The following is a 17697-nucleotide window of genomic DNA, read 5'->3' on the forward strand; positions in this document are numbered from 1 at the left end:
TTTGTTCTCAGAGTTCATATTTTAGGATGTCACTTGTAAAATTCTTTTTTTCAAAGAAAGATTTTTGGTAAAGTCAATTCACCTCTCTGAAGAGAAGAAAACTTGGGATGAGAATCTGGTCTTCATGACCTTCTAAAGGTCTCTTCTGGAGCCACCAGTCTCTGATTACATGGTCTTTCTTACTCCAGTGATGAGGCACAAATAAAATCAAGGACACATTTGGGTTCTGGGAGCAGGGCTGTGTAAATCTTCCTTGTATGATGCTTCCTAGTACTGAAACAGGCAGAGTCTGGAAGTCACTGGTCTGGTGCCACATGTAACACAAACTAACTTTCCCAGGCTCTTCTTTATTTAGTGTGTTTTTATGTGGATGAATGTCATGGAAAATAAAAGTATTATGGGAAAATAAAAATGTTCCATTTGTGCAATTTTGGGTAGGTCATATTCAGATTTAAAACGTTAAACTATTTTGGGCCACATATAAAATCAACTTTTATATTGGACCACCCAGACTCAGAACACTAGATGAAAGACTAAAAAGAAGAAACTTGTTGGTGACATCGTATTCAGTTGGCTGACTATTCAGGTTTAAGAAGTTTCCTTCCTGTTGAAGAAGGAAGAAAATGAAACACTTATTTAAATTTAAAATACTCCAAACCAGGCAATAGATGTAGTTATAAGAATGTAGCTTCCAGGGGGAAATAGTCTCTCCCTCTCTCTTTTTATCTGTCTCTCTTCTCCTTCTTCTGAACTATATAAGCACCAGTTCAGAAAAGCACTTTTCAGAGTACAAGGTTTTTGTCTTTTAAAAATAAATGTTTCGCTTTCTTTTATTTCCTGCAGATTAGTTCTGCAGGCTACAGACAGCAAAAGCTAAGAAAAATAATAATTTAACCCACTTAAACTTCTTTTTGTCTGTTTCAATCATCAATATGGTAATTCTCAAAACATTTATTTGAGAGAATCTAATCCTCTAGTAGTTCACTTCTCAGAGCTCATGTTTTAGGATGTCACTTGCGGCTTGGAGATTAAAACCTTCATCTGTCCTCTACTATTTATAGAATTATTCAGTGAAAGTTTTCCTATTATCCTTTCTTTTAAGGGTTGGGTTCTCTCGTTAGAGCTAGAGAACTTTTGTTCCCCTCCCCGCCCCGCATCTTGCCCCAAATGGGGGACATTCTCCTCTGTGTGAGGCTCTTTCCGTTCCTGAAGGTGGGCTGAGCAAAGGAGCGTGACGCAAGAGTGGGCTGTGCGCTTGATGCCTCCAGCGCCTCTGCCGCCTTGTGAAGGATCCCATTAGCAGCGCAAATTCGAAGCGGCGGCCGGGGCAGCAGCGGCTGCTACGGCGGAGGCTCTGCGCGCCCCAGTCCTGCCTCCCTAGCGGGAGCCCGAAGCTCACGGCATAGCCTCAACCGCACCCAGGCTTCGTCTGTCTTTTCAAGCTCTTCATGTTACCCAGCTAAAAGAAGAAAATGGGCACCGGGGATTTTATCTGCATTTCCATGACCGGAGGGGCGCCCTGGGGCTTCAGACTGCAAGGTGGCAAGGAGCAGCAGCAGCCCTTACAAGTTGCTAAGGTAGGACCATCGAGGATGGGTTATCACGGTTCTGGGCTGGGAAGGAAGGAAGGAAAGCAACCTGTTGATGGTTTTTCAAGTTCTGATCCAGTAGTCTCTATATTAGTTTGATTTTGATGCTGACATTGAATCTTTCTAGGGTGTGGGTTTTTTTGTTTTGTTTTTACCAAAGAAACTTTGGAGAGTAACATATAGCACATATGTAATTAATCAGCCATTAATGGGGAAGAAAGCATGCCATATTTTATTAGCTGAACAAAAGCCTACGTAATTAGCTTCTTCTCCGGCATCCAGCAAGACGCTTGGGGACGTTTCTTCTAGGCAATATTAGAATCTGCAGTTGTTATTGTTTCATGTCACTTTCCTTGGCTCTGGCTGAGGAGAAGTGCTCAGCTCAGCATAACCGATTGGCTTGGCTTTTTTGGGGCCTCATAAAGTATTGGTAATGACATTTATTATACAGCATTTATGAGAAGCCCAATTTGGGGCAATAATTTTTAAAAAATATGATGAAGATGCCGTAAAATCTATTTGAAAGAATACTCTTTTAAGGAGTTGGCTAATAAATGCAAAAATCCAAGTACTCTGTTCTATCATGTGCATTCGTCTGGTTAGGTGCTCAAAATAAAATTCAAAGACACTGGAAATATATTTTAAGTACTTAGAGGTAACTTTGAAATGCATCTAATAATGATTTAAAATATTTTAGATGTTTGTGTTTCCATTATATTGCTTTTTTTTCTTAGCTCCATATGCTTACCAGTTTGCTTGAGGGGATCTGACATTGTCTAATTGTGATTCAGCTAAAACAAATGTTTAAATACATGAAAATAAGCAGACTTTCACCTGATTGTAATACTAAATTGAAGTACTATAGGAAAGAACATGTTTGATTAATTTCCTGTTTTATACTTACATTAAAAATGTATCTAGATCCTTATGAAATATATGGACCACTGGCCTTTGTAGTTATTCTTCTTTCCCTTTGGCTTTTTTTTTTTTTTCTTAATGTTCACTGTGAAGAAAGGAGTTTCTTTGAAATTTTCTGCGCCCAGGCTTCCATAGGAAAATCCTTTCATAATGCGATGGTGGAATCCTGCCACCTAGTGAAAATTTCAAACATCAGGAATGAAGCATGAAACGGGAGAAAGCAGAAATTTTTAGAACTGAAAAGTTCCTCAGAGATTCCCACTTCAACCCGCTAATTTTAGATGAGGAAAGAACCCTGAGAGGTTAAGTAACTTGCCTCCGGTCTTTGGTCTTCGGCTTGGAACTGGCAGAGTGATTAAAGGGTACGGAAAGGTGGTTGGTTTCACTGTGTTTCTTTAGGAGTGAATGGCAGCCAACATCAGACAAAATATTAATGTCTAATTCAGCGTATACAGAATTCATGAGACTGAAGTGGATTTGTCCCGGGTCTAGAATAGCCGTCGGCTGGCTCCCGTTACTGAGATTTGGGTCCTAATTCCAGCTCTGATCTAACTTGCAGCCGGGCCTGAGACAGATCACCCTTCCTGATTCATCTGATGTGTGTGTCTTTGTGTGTGTGTGTGCAGACGGAGAGAGAGACAAAGATTTTGAGTGGGGTGGGAAAAGGAGAGAAGTACGGTGGAAACTGGACTCTACCATTAGTGAGGTTCTATGTTGCTCGAGTTTTCTACAGCCCTATTAGTGTACAGTTTTAGAATCATTTGCCTACCAGTTAAAATGTGGGGACAGGAGTGGCTAGAAGCTGTGATTCCTGGTGGCTCTTTCATAGCCAGACCTACAGAATAGAATGGGTTCTCCCGACTTCTTGATGTGCTTATTTCAAAGTGGAACCACTGTGTGATTTTTTGAAGAACTGAAGCAAATTGCTAGTGAAGGGTGTTTCGGAGGTGCTCCTCTGCTGATAGCATCTCTATTACCAGGATTCAAAGAGGCTATTAGTCTGTATGAGGATCAAGAAATTTAGTCCTGCTCTCCCCCCATCTCTCCTAAAATACCCAGGAAATATATTTTTGGTTTTAAAAAGATCATTATATTAAAGCATCGGGATGTTTGCTTTAATTTTTTAGTTTGTGTTGCTATAAAGTTACTGATTTTAAAATATTATGAAAGCACCTGGATGTTTGCCTTAATTATAGTGTGTGTGTGTGTGTGTGTGTGTGTGTGTGTGTGTGTGTGTGTGTGTAAAAGAGAGAGAGGGATAGAGAGAGAGAGAGAGACAATAATCTATAGTTTTTTGCCACATGTAAAAGTGACCAGAGAGCCTTCTGAAGAAGGTATAATTTCTAAATTTCTTTGGCAATGCCCACTTTTCTTGGTGGGGTTTTATATTTAATTAAAACTTATTCTATTTAATTTCTTATTACTAGCATTATTTGTTCCCAAAAACCCTTGGAACAAAGTGCTTGTCAATTTCTACGTTATCAAGGCCATGGCCTCACTGGAATCACTGTTTTTCACTCAAAACATTAAGTCAACTCAATTCTACTAAAGGTCTCTCATTGAGATCAAGGTGAAGTGTATGTTGCTTGGCATAGATTTTCTTCTTTTCCAAGGACTGGTTAAAACTTATTAGAGCCAAGTTACCTCCAAGTAGGAGGATGAAGAGAAAAGAGACAGAAAGGCTGAGTAGGGGATGGTTGCTGGCAAACAAAATGCTCACAGTTTTGAAGAACATGCAAAAGAATAGTTTGGAAACGGAAGAGATTATTTTCAAGAAAAAGAAATTTTCACACAGTGCTTAAATCATGCCCCTTAAAATGGGTATTCTACAAAGCTGCTCTTTAGATAACAACAAATTTTTGGCTCGTTGTAAATATCTAGTGTTTGGATTTTCAATAATTCTATATAGAATGAAAATCTAGCAAGCTGAAATAGCAAAAGAAAAACTAGTCTAATATTTTTAGAAAAAGAAAAAAAAGTAATTCTAATATTAAGAATGATCAGAATTTAATAGCTTTATAATTCCCAGTAAATATCCTTCTAGTGACATGTTTAGTCATTTTTGAAAGATATTCAAATGTTTTTAGTATTTGGCTCGCTGGCTGAACTGTAGGTGAACCCCAACTTTTAAAGATCACTAACAGAAATATTAATAATAAAAATTTTCATTGACATTGAAGCTCAAGGCCATAAAATTCTGCTTTGTTTTCAAGATAAATTGAATTTCTAAAAGGCCCTAAATAATCAATAACATTGCCCTAGTTTTTAAATGTTTATATATCTTTTAGTTTCTGTTCTAAATATATGTGGTGAGAAGCAAACATTTCTAATACAGAGTCATAAAACAGTACTCTTGCAAGGTATATTTCCAAGACATCATCCACAGAAACAAATTTATTCAGACGTAATTACAACATAAAACCCCATTGTGTCTGTGCAGATGTCCTTATGAAAAGTATGTTAGCACTTTTATTTTACAAAACTCTTATTTGGAACATCTACTTACATGGCTATGTCCCTGGACATACTCTTGGAAAATCACTTTGGAAAATCTCCACATAAAGAAATGGGGAGAAATTTTTGTTTTGCAAACAGATCTTATGAATGATTCAGAAATAACTCACATTTTGAGAATCATGAACAAAAAATGTTTAGACTGTTTATTCTTTACATGTTTTAATGGTTGGAAATGGGGAACTTCCCTGGTGGTGCAGTGGTTAAGAATCCGCCTGCAAATGCAGGGTACACGGGTTCGAGCCCTGGTCCGGGAAGATCCCACATGCCGCAGAGTAACTAAGCCCGTCGCGCCACAACTACTGAGCCTGCGCTCTAGAGCCCGTGAGCCACAACTACTTTAGCCCGCGTTCCTAGAGCCCGTGCTCGGCAACAAGATAAGCCACCACAATGAGAAGTCCAGGCACTGCAGCGAAGAGTAGCCCCCCTAGCCACAACTAGAGAAAGCCCGCACACAGCAACGAAGACTGAATGCAGCCAAAAATAAATAAATAAATTTATTTAAAATAAAGAAATGGAAGCTTTCTTCAAAGTATAGACCACTATGGTACTTATTAAAATGAATTTTAATCCAGTTTCAAATAACTTTATTAAAATTTAGATGACAAATTACAATCATCCATTTTATGAGGCAAGGTGGATTTAATGATTCTCATCTATTATTGTATATCCTCTCTTTAAACGTTTGAATAAAAGTATTTAGGCAAAGCACATTCAAATACATAATTCATATCCCTTAGTGACATCAGTGAGGTATCTAAAATGTTTCAGATAGAATAATTCAAGAAACATAGCTATTTCTAAAGGGAAAAATAGGAAAGATTTTTATGTTTAAATATGTATATTTCAGGATAAATGCTCCTTACTACAAATGGAAACCTAGGAACATCTTTATTAGTAAATATGACTGATCACTTAATATCTATTGATTTTTTTGAGCACTTTTTAGAAATTCTAAAAATAGCTATGCTTATAGAAATCCGTGCACACTAGCTAAATCTATTAAGCAGATGTTACATAAAATTTTTATTGTAGAATTGCATGTTTTAAGACAGATCACTTGTTGAAGGACAATGAGATAAAATAATGACTATGACTATGCATGAACCTTGCCATTATCTAGACATAGTCCATATGTAGCTCGCATTTATCAGGCCCTTGTCATATGCCAGGAAATGTTCCAGGTGCATCCCTGGTAGGACGTCTTCCTTGTCAGTGCAGTTGCTGGCCTGCCTAGTGCCTATGTGAACAGTGGGATGGGGGTAGGGAGAGGAAGGTGGGGGGAATAAAACTGGAGAAAGATGCAGGAGGGAAAAGGAGAGAGAAAAAGAGAAACAGAGAGAGAATGAATAGGAACCTGTCCATTTAGTAAGGCAAGGATCCTTGCATTTCCCATGGATGAACGAATATCACAGAAAGTCATTGGCAGGACTTGAGCCATCTTGCTTGGCCTACCCAGAAAGGCCAAGCTCTTAGCCAGGGGCTGGCAGGAACAAGCTGGCATTGGGGGCTTGGAAGGGCTAGAGAAGTGCTGGACAGGAGCCCTATTTCCTGTGTTAGGGAACTATGCAGGGCAAAGCCCTCCAGGGCTCCTAGAAGGAACCACACAAGTGTCCCCGCATTTGGACACCAGCTGCAGAGAGGACAGTGATGGCCACTCAACATTAACCAGAGAAGCACAAAAACCAAGAAAGAGAGAAATGCCACCTCATTCAGTTATGAATAAATAGATCTACCTTCCCCCTCCTTCTCCAGCCTTCCTTCCTGCCTTCAACCTGGGAGGAGTGGGTGGGAGGCTGGTAAAGAGCAGACAGCACTTTCCTCCTCTTGCCAAGCCCTGGAGCCACAAGCCAGCCACCGTGCTTAGGGAGAGAGATTAGAGTTAGGTGTTAGATCAAGCTGTAATCGGACTAGACCGTTTTAATAACCAAAAGCCACCAGAAATGCATGGGATCTGACCAAAGTATTATTAAGGGAGGGATTTAGTTTTATAATAGTAGTCAAAAGCAGTTACTGGAAGAAATAAAATAGTTTCACATTTATAACAGAATGATAGGCACTCCTCAAAAACATCAGTTCCATCATACAGGTTCATATTATCAATCACACATACTTGATGTGTGTTAGATTGAAAACTTATCACCAACTCATATGACTTCCATTGATCATGTTGAAGCTATTGTTTCCAGGTAGAATGCATGAAAATCTGACTTTGAGCTTAATGAAATGTAAACTACTTCTTTTTCCTTTTCTTCTTCTTTTGTTGAATGTGAATCAGTACTTTATAACCTGGGATGCATTTCGTTATTAGGCAGATGCATACCTTTGGTTAAGTCTAAAGAGGTGTTTCTTGAACACCTATTTCTTGAACACTTATTAGAGGCTAGAACTCTCAAGTTAGAAGTACTCTGAACTTTTATTGGGTATTAAACTTTTATTGGGTATAAAGGTGATTGTTTTTTTTTTTAATAAATTCATACTGCAAATTCCAAAAGTCAGTATGTAATATCATTGGGACATACACATTATACCTAACTGGATAATATTTGCATATTTTTCATGGTAATGGTTTTAAAAGACAGGTCAGCTTCCAAAATAATTTAGCTCCCTCTGTTAGTTAATGTATTCAGGAATATAAGCTAATTTATATATTTAGCTACAAATACTTCATTTGTTTATCCTACAATCGTCTTAGTGTGTTAACATATATTATCTCCTTTGATACTGGTGGGGTAGACAAAGTTTTATTATTCTCAGTTTATAGATAAAAAAACTGATTATGAAAAAAATTATTTGAAAAAAATCTTATATAAAACAGCCTTAAGTCAAATATGATTCTTTCCCTCTAGCAGGGGCATCATATCACTCTGCATCATCCTGGATAAGAGAAGAGGATATCATTTAGTAATGCTGAACATTGCAGTGACTTCGATACAGAATTGTATCAGAATGTCACCAATCTAAGATTTGATCTTTAAAAGCATTTGTAAAGATTTCTTCTTTTAATGGGCCTGAGGGCCCATTAGGGGTTTTTATAATCTTCCTGTAAGGATTACAGGAAACGCATCTCTGAGCTAACGTGCAATGAGAGACAAGACTGGAAAGGGAACTGGTTTATTGTAAATAAACCTGAAAAATATATGGACTCCAAAATGTTTATTGTGTCTGTTCTAACAGATTCATGATGAAACTAAATGCCATGAGGTTTTTGTAAAAGGAAATGGAGAATTCCTGCATCAGCTTCATTAAATAATCTGAAAGAGTAAACAACTTCATGAAGTTAAAAGCTCATCTGAGAAACAGATATAACATTTGCTCTTTGGGGAATATTTCATTGTTTGACCAACATCAGTGAGAACATATTTACAGTATTGAATTATCTTAGGCACTTAATTTTTCTGAATTATTTACCATTCTTTTCTTATTATTAAAAAGCAGAAATGGCCACATTCTCAACAAACTGTATCTTCAAAGTCTTTGTGAAATCCATTGGCATGTGGCAGATCATCAGCGATAGTAGATATAGTTTTGTGTTATGACAGTCTGGATGTAGTTTTCCTTAACTTGTGTATAAATCTGGTGTGTTTCAGATAAAGTACTAAAAAATGTGGTGGATTTACTCTTTGAAACATTATAAATGAAAGATTGTGTCACTTGATTATGTAACAAATAGTTTTCCTATCCATTGGTTTTTGGTTTTTTATAATCTTACTCACCCAAGACTAGCTTTTCCACTTTTCTTTGGAAGCAGTGTGGGTACTGCACTGATAAAACAATGTAGTGGATGACTTTTCCTGAACAGAACTATGTGTTTGTGTTCTATCTGATCCTACTTAGGCAATACTCCTTCCTTTATCAAAACTTACCTGGCTTGAATTTCACCGTTTTAGGACACAGATTATTTTTTCTGGAAAAAATCTATAATAATGTTCAGAATATCATTTTCCTCCCAACATCTTATTGCCTTCTGGAGATAATTTTAAGAAACTCATATTAATGTTTACTGGGTGCTGGACAATTCTTTGATCACCTTTTAAATATAATGGAGAACCCTGTGAGGTTACCCCCATTTAAGATCCCCATTACAGAGGCAGAAAGTGGTTAAGTGACTTCCTTGGGTCACACAGGTAGGTAGGGGCAGACCTGGAGTTCACCCAGTTTGACTCTGGGGTTTGTCTTCTAAGCTCCTACACACATTTTGGGGTTTAGTGTAGTTTGAACAGCCAGTTAAGAAGGGAAGAAAGACCTCAACAGACCATGGTGGAAAGATTTTTGTAGTCCCATAAACTACACCTACTTCTTCTGTTCTGACTTTAAGTATATTTTCACTAATTTAAATTAGTGTCAGATCACTATTTGAAACTTTTGTTTCTGGAACAAATAATTTAGGAAATGAAATAGAAACAGACTAGAAACGTTCATAATTCTGTCTTCTGAAGGATAGATTTAAAAATTTTTTTCTAATCAGATTTCCCATGTCTTCTTAACAAATATGACATGCTACTTTACTATTATTATTATTTGTTTTTGTCTTTGGCTGTGTCTGCAGATTACGGGATCTTAGTTCCCTGACCAGGGATTGAACCCAGGCCACGGTAGTGAAAGTGCCAAGTCCCAACCACTGGACCACCAGGGAATTCCATGCTACTTTATTTTTTATTTATTTATTTTGAATTTTATGTATTTTTTTATACAGCAGGTGCTTATTAGTTATCCATTTTATATATATTAGTGTATATATGCATGCTACTTTATTTTTGAAGCAAAAATTTTCTAGCAGTAGGACCATGTTTCAGAATTTTACCATGTAGCTTAAGACACATTAAAGGGGTATGAAACCAACGCACTGAGGTGGAAACTGGCGGTACTGAATTTACCTTCTCAGTAGCTCACTCACTTCCTGCTCGGTGTGTCTACTCCCACTCCTTCAGCTCAGGCCTTCACTAGCTGTCTCTTCGATAACTACCTTGGCCTTTTAACTGTCTCCCTGCTTTGGGTTTCACATTCCTCAGGTTCATGATACAGAGAGCTGCCAGAGAGATTGTTCTAAATCACCTGTTATACCACTTCTAAAAATACTTCAAAGTCTCCCCATCATATCATCAAAATAACCATAACATTAAAAAAAATCTCTGTACAGTTAAGTGCTTTATGTATCATATCATTCACAGTAGGCTTAACTATCCTTTTTTTCACAGATGGGAAAACTGAGCCTTAGAGAAGTTAGGTGAATAACTAAGGTGGTAGAGCAGGTCCAGGCAGGCCTAGGACAGAGGCCAGTTGGACACCAAAGTGCATGCTCTGAACGACCCCCTGCACTCCCGATATCACTGCAACATGCTTTATAGATTCCAGTATATATTAAATGTGAGTTTTTATTCAATTAACCATATTGATGACATCCTGCAGCACTTTTGCACTTTTGTCTTCCATTTATTTTGCTTCTCTCTTCAACGTAACTTTCCTACAAATAATGTACTGAATGAATTTTATGTGAGGCACTTCACAACCTACCCTAGAATCTTTTCTTTGTTAATCCCTGTTAAGGCGGCTACTTCATCAGTGGTTTTATTTACATTTTTCCCATAAAACATTGATTTTTTTTTAAATTAAAGAATTCGTTTATTTTGAGAACTTATCTCCAGTATTTTTCTGTATCGGCTCTCCAAAGGAGTAGTTCTTCATCTATTTCAGTGTTGAAATAGAATCAAGAAAATACTGTAGGCTGGGATATACCAGAAACATATGTTCTTTTATTTAACTTTACAGCAAAACTCCTCCAACATGTAGGTTGGTCTAATATTATTTCTACCAATTTCCTGGTTTTTCTTTACATCTTCAACAATATTTGCTGATAAAAAATATATCTCGGTTTGTTGCCATATTGTATTATTTTAACCATTTTAAAATGCATCCATGAGACGCTTTCTAAACATTATCATTTGGTTTAATTCTGTAATGTTTTAAATCGAGTATTGCCTGACTTCAACCACTGTTAAAAAAAAAACAAATCTGGAAGTTTTTCATGCTCTGGATGCTTGGTTATGAAATATCTTAGTCCTGACTACTTCATACGAACACTAGCTGATATCATAGAGCACAATAAGGCAAAGTTCCTCTCTGACAACAGTGGATATAAATCCGTATTCCAAATAGTGTTCTTGGTAATTTTGAATATTTTACCAACCTGTCACATATGATTAAACAGTAATGGTGTTTAATCTCGCTACATGGCTGATGAAGAGTTTCTGAAGGAATATATATCTTTTTCTCTTGTGCCTGAAATGTAGATGTTATCTTTAATCAATAGCTGCCTTTCAGGAATATTTTAAACTTGTGTCATTTTGTGAGGGTTAAAACTAGATAATAACATGGAAATTCATTTAATCAAGCACCGTAAAACATAATATATTGCAAGACAATGAACATATGAGGAAGCCTCTTTCCCCTCTGCCGTGTTAGGAGCCCCTGTCCCCTGTTCGGTGGTGTCACCTCAAGTACTGTATGAAACTCATAACTATCTGGACCAGACTGGACCAGGGTACTGGTGTCAATCCATATATGAAAGTAGATTAAACATTAGTTAGAGCTCCGTCTCATTTTTTAGTTTAAAATAAAAGTCCATGGGAGTTCCAGTTGGCTTGGTAGATAATGGGGGAAGTCTTCCAGGCATAGGGCACTACAAGTACAAGAGCCCTGGGACAGAAGCATGCTTGGCACATTCAAGGAACTGTGAAGACGCCAGTGTAGCTGGCACACATTTCCATGAGAAATTGCTATAAGAAGTCCAGTCTTTCACAGTGATAAATATGAAAAACTCTCTCCTGGGAACCCTGACCATGCCGTTATGTTCCCATCATTAGATGATTAACATACTGGTCCTAGAGAATGACTTTGAGCTGTTTTCTTCATAGTTCCTCTTCATCCATTTCAGTTTTTCATAATGTAACAGCCTACTGGCCGGTCTTTAGAACACTTTATTTAAATGAATTATTACTACCGCTTCTTATGTAGATGTTTGGTTAAAAATTCTATTAACCTTTCCTCTTCCTCTGACATTGATTCCCCCAGTGAGAGAAGAAGAATTTAAGGAGTGTCAAATAGAATTTGATACATAGATCCTGTTTATTTTGACTTCAGTGTCAGACCTAGAGCAAAGAATTTTATTATATTTTCTAGTTTGTCTTAATTTCATTTCTCCTTCAAAAAAGAGATGATCTTATTTAGATATTATTTGGAAACTGACCCATTGAAAGGATACGAGCATTTTAATGCTGGCTACCACTTACCGTGTAGGTTTAAACACATTTTTCTGAGCCTCAGTTTCCTTATCTGTAAAATAGCATACTATGTAATGGAATTGCTGTTTTTATAGATAAAAAAAATGTCACCAGTTTTACAGGTGAGGAATCTGAGATCCAAGGAATCAGTTAATGATATGTCTTGTGATACTTTTAAAAGATTGTATATTAAGATAATAGTTGACACAGAGTAATCATGCAGTAAAGGAGTCTGTCGTTATTATTATTTTAATTAGAGGAGGAAGTAACTGTCTTCTACACAAATTTATTTTCTTCAGAAATTAAGAAAAGTGGTAATCCGATCTCTTGTACTCCAGATACCAAATGAAAGTTAAGAGCACAAAAGCTAAATAAACTATTTGTGATGATTCTTTTACCCAGGGCAATTTTTTATTGTTGATAAAATGCAACATTTCACAAAATGTTTGTAAGTATCAATTACAAATCAAGATTTCTTTGTTATGCAGTTTAATCAGCTTGAGGCAGTAAATCCTTAAGTTATACATTTTACAAGGCCAAATAAAATGATTGTCCCCCTTAAAAATAGTACAGATTTTTTTTTTATTGGAGTATAGTTGATTTACAGTATTGTATTGATTTCTACTGAATACAGATTTTTAAAAGGAAAATACCTCAAGCCATGAAGAATTATTTGCCTATATTTATGTTGAGCTCTGTTTAGAGCAAGTAAACTCTGACTCTTTCAATCATATTAGTCTCTGGGCTTCAGTTCTCTCATTTATAAAATGGGGATAGTGTTAGCACCTAGCTCCAAGGATTGTTCTCAGGGTTAGAAATTGAGCATGCAAATTACTTAACACACAGGAAACATTCAAGGGCTTTTAAAAATTACTGCTATCACATTTGTGGTTATTCTAATTTTATTTAACCAACCTTTATAAAATTGAAGGGTTATCTGCTGTCTTCCTTGCAATGCCTTTTGAGATCCGGATCTCAGTATCATAAGAAGGGCTTCTGCAGTCCTTAGGATCTCTCCCTGTGAGATGGCATGTAATGGTTTCAGAATGTGGCCTTATGTTCACTCAGTAAGCCATCGCCCTTTCATTGGAAACAGCATATGGAAATCATCACAAAGAGAAGGAATCATTTCAAGTGCTTTGAAAATATAAAAGAAAAATAAATTGTCCCTGGTAAGTAAATATAGGATGCTGATCTCTGAATAGTCAGGAAAACTCTGTGCCAGGGCCTTTGGGGAAGGCTAATGAGCATTTCAGTCCCTCCCCCCAACCCCCCACTCTTGTCTTCTAAATTAGAAGTTGTTACTATATAAGGCTGCTTTTTCTAAGTAAATGATAGTAGTTAAACTCTGTGTATTTTTAGCTTTTCAAACAGTGGAAAGTTATTTTCATCAGTCAAGATCAAGCTAAAATGAAAAAGTTTGTGAAAGGCTTAGGCCTTGGGAGTCAGGTACTACTGTAGCAGTCACCTTTATTTTTATTTCTTTCATGAAAAACATAACATTTTCCATTGGATGGTGCTCAGCATGACGGATATTAGATTGAATTGTGTAAATATTACATTACATGTATGGCCTGCTGCAGGGAGTCAAAACGCAGTGACCCATTTTCAGGTCTCCAATCTTTTGGCCGCCTGCCTGCCAGATGGGGAAATGTTGATCAGAACAATTTCATCCTGAGGCAGAGCTGCAATCTGGGAGAGAAAGCTCATCGCTGTCTGCTTCTTCTGTGCCAAAATGACCATGTAGCTTCATGTTGAGTGAGTTACCAAGGGTTTCCTTCAGCTGCAGGCGCAGGACTGACAGTAGACACAAATTCAATTAAGGATCCCATTATGATGTCTTCCATTCTGTTTTTTATTACCCTCAACTTCTCTTACCCTCTGTTTCTTTTTCTTATTTGAGAAGGAAAATTCCTTCTTCTCTGTCTTCACTGCCCCCATTCTCTTAATTCTCATTCTTTATCTATAAAGAATCTCTATTCTTTTTATGCCTCTCTTTCCCCCTATAGCTTCCTAAGCAAGACACCTAATCTGATGTTGCCTTATCTGCAGAAGAAAAAAGGAATGATATCATGCGCACGCGCGTGCGTGCGTGCGTGTGTGTGTGTGTGTGTGTGTGTGTGTGTGAGAGAGAGAGAGAGAGAGAAAGTTCTGCATACATCTCTCTTTCTTAATTGATTTTCATGGAAAGATAAAAACATGCTGGATTTTTTGATTCAGAGCTGAGATGAACAAGTATGGAGAATTACTTTCCAGGAGTGTGTTTCCACAGTCCAGGCCTTCTCTCATAGAAACTCCTTTTCAAGGTTTTTAAGGCCCTTTGCCTCCTATCGCTGTCTCTGGTCTGAGCAGCTTGCTTCTTCCGGGGAGGCTGTTCTCATTTTCTCCTGAACTTGACATGTTAATTCTTCTCCCAGGTCTCTATGACTTTGCCCATGATCTTTTCTGCAATGGAATGTTTATATTTATTTCTCCCAGGCACATAGTAGGTATGCAATGAAGACTATTATTTTTTAATTGACTGATTAATAATGATTCTCCTTTTTAATTTAGTAAGGGATAAAATTGCATTCAGTTGAAAGCAAGTACACATTGTTTGAGGAAGTTCATAAATTTTATCAGAAGCTTGAAGGATAAATGTTTTGAATGATAAGAATAAATGAGTGGTTCAGAATCTGTATCAAAGGCAAGTAGGAGCCAGAACATGCTTCTGCCACAGGATTAAAGAAGAGGGTAAAGGGCAGGGAGAAGGGGACTGGGATGGCACAGCACGAAACAAGGGCATCCTTCCTTTAGAAGTACTCACACTGTGGTCAAACCACAGCTCTTACTCAGGCCCCAGGCTCCTGGAGCTAGGGTAGCAAAGAGTGACTTCAGACCACAGTATGCCTTCCTATTTTGTACTTAGCAAACAAATATTGTTTTGATAGAGCTAAAGGCTATGATAAAGAAGCTTGTTTCTCATTGGTATTTCTAGTTTAAAAATTTGCATTTTCCACACTTATATTGTCACCTTACTCTTTGAAAGCAGGAGCCTAGCTCTTGGCATCTTCTAAAACAGTGCTCTTCAAGGTGAATGACATACACATATGTGTGACTAGGTACTTAAGCCATATTCTTATTAAAAGGTTGTTGAATAAATGAATGAGTAAATGTATATCTTTTATTCTTTTGTGTGAGAATGGCAACTACTGAAAAGCCTGATTATGCTGAAGCTTTATCTGATGCTTTTTTAATGAGCAATTTGTTTAAAGGGTAATTAGAAGAGTGATATATATGCTTTATATGTGTGTGTGTTCCTATTTTTATTAGATATTATGTAGTTACCAGATGCCAATTCAAGAGGTTCAGTGAAAAGACCATTGATTGGACTGGAAATCAGGAGGCGTGAATTTTAGGCATTGGTCTAACTTGACTTTACTCTGTGACCTTAACTAAAATTGTCTGACTCAATTCCTCTATTTATAAAAGGAAAGATTTAGAATATGTAATTTTAAGGTTCCTTTTAGCTAGGGTCTATTTTAAATCAAGAAGATAAAAGATGAGGGACTTCCCTGGTGGCGCAATGGTTAAGAATCCGCCTGCCAACGCAGGCGACACAGGTTCGATCCCTGGTCCAGGAAGATCCCACATGCTGCAGAGCAGCTAAGTCCATGTGCCACAACTACTGAGCCTGTGCTCTAGAGCCCACGAGCCACAACTACTGAAGCCTGCACGCCTAGAGCCCGTGCTCCGCGACAAGAGAAGCCACTGCAATGAGAAGCCTGTTCACTGCAATGAAGAGTAGCCCCCACTCTCTGCAACTAGAGAAAGCCTGCATGCAGCAACGAAGACCCAACGCAGCCAAAAATAAATAAATAAATGTTTTTTTAAAAAAAGTAAAAGATGAAAGAAAACACCCATGAATGGTCATATTTTCTCTGTTAACTTGAAAAATAAAGCAGTGTTTTCTGGAAGGGCATTTCTTTATACAGCATTTTTATCGGACTTTAATTCTCATTTCTCCAAACCATAATTTGCAGGACGTATATGTAATAAATAAATAAATAAATAAATGAGTAAAACAAAAACTCTCAAAATGGTATCAATTTAATGTGCTTTTTGGCTAGATTTTACTTTTTTAATGCTTAAAATTGTACTGCAGTGAATTACTACTGAATTCAGCATTTTCTGATTTTTTTTTTTGGTAAATGCTTTATTCTTTCCTTATTATTTTTCTAAATAAAGAGGTAGTTCCCTAGCATACACAAATGTAATCAACATGTTTTTAAAATATCATTAAGAATTCATGGATTTAAATACAATTGATGTTTTTATAAATCTAACTTATTTACTCAAACTCTGGATCTGACATGATTTACAGCCTTTAAGCTTTGTTTTCCTTACCCTACTTAGAAACCCCAGAGAGATGGTGGATAGAGATTATCTCATAGATTAAAACCACTCATTCTGACCTACCTGTTCACTTATAAAACAAATTTTAATTTGACGGAGAAGAGGGAATGTGCTTGATATTCTTCATCTATTCTTTAAACGCCTCTCATTTGTCTAAAATGTGTCAAAGAGAAAAAGGAGATAGTCCTTGGTAAACTTGCACTGGATTAGTTTAGTTCCACATCTTGAAGTGCAGTATTTTGAATCAAATCATGGTTCTTCCTCACAAATGGATTAAAGCCTGTCTTTTAAAAAATAGCTAGAACTGAAAATGGCTTTTATTTTTGGATTTTAAAAAATATCTAGAACTGAAAATGGCTTTTATTTTTGGATTATAAAAAATGACACACTGTCATTGTAAAAAAATTCAATTACAGAAAAGGATAAAAATAAAATAAAAATCATACCATCCAGAAATAACACGTTATTAACATTTTGGTGAATGAATCCTCAGTCCCCTCTCTGCACACACAGCAACTTACAGTCATACTTACATTCAACTCCATGTAAAAAGAATGGAACTAAATGTGCTTTCTTATTAAACACACAATATGAGCATCTTTCTGTGTCAATGAATCCTGATTTACATCATCTCTTTAATGACTGCATAGAATTACATCGTATGGATTGACCATAATTTATATAATCCATTCCCTATTAAACATATAAGTTATTTATAATTTTTCACCATTACAAATAGTGTTCATATGAATACTTTTGTATATATAAAATATATCTGTGTGCTTATCTGATCATTCCTATAGAATTAATCCCTAAAAGTAGTCTGAGAGTATGCTATATTTTTTTAGTGAAAATGAAGAGTATCTGAATTAATTTCAGGCCAACTGTTATATGCAAAGAGATATTTTCTTATCATGTACATGTCACTCATTATTATGCTAGTCAGTATAATTCTCTTTGGCTGATAAAATAAGTAAATGTCAAGATCACATAATCTAGGT

The 17697-nt window shown here is 36.7% G+C and overlaps 1 protein-coding gene across 1 annotated transcript in view; it reads left to right on the forward strand.

Annotated features, from left to right (window-relative positions):
- The first annotated feature begins 1350 nt into the window (after positions 1 to 1350).
- The window catches only part of SYNPO2 (synaptopodin 2), a 145509-nt gene continuing 129162 nt past the window's right edge, over positions 1351 to 17697 (forward strand). Inside the window, exon 1 of the mRNA XM_082652644.1 lies at positions 1351 to 1577. Coding sequence (XP_082508770.1) covers positions 1473 to 1577 — 105 coding nt within the window. The 5' untranslated portion in view covers positions 1351 to 1472. The remainder of the gene's footprint in view (positions 1578 to 17697) is intronic.

Source organism: Grampus griseus (genome assembly GCF_964374135.1).
Source record: "Grampus griseus genome assembly, chromosome: 4".
In the NCBI taxonomy this organism is placed as follows: domain Eukaryota; kingdom Metazoa; phylum Chordata; class Mammalia; order Artiodactyla; family Delphinidae; genus Grampus; species Grampus griseus.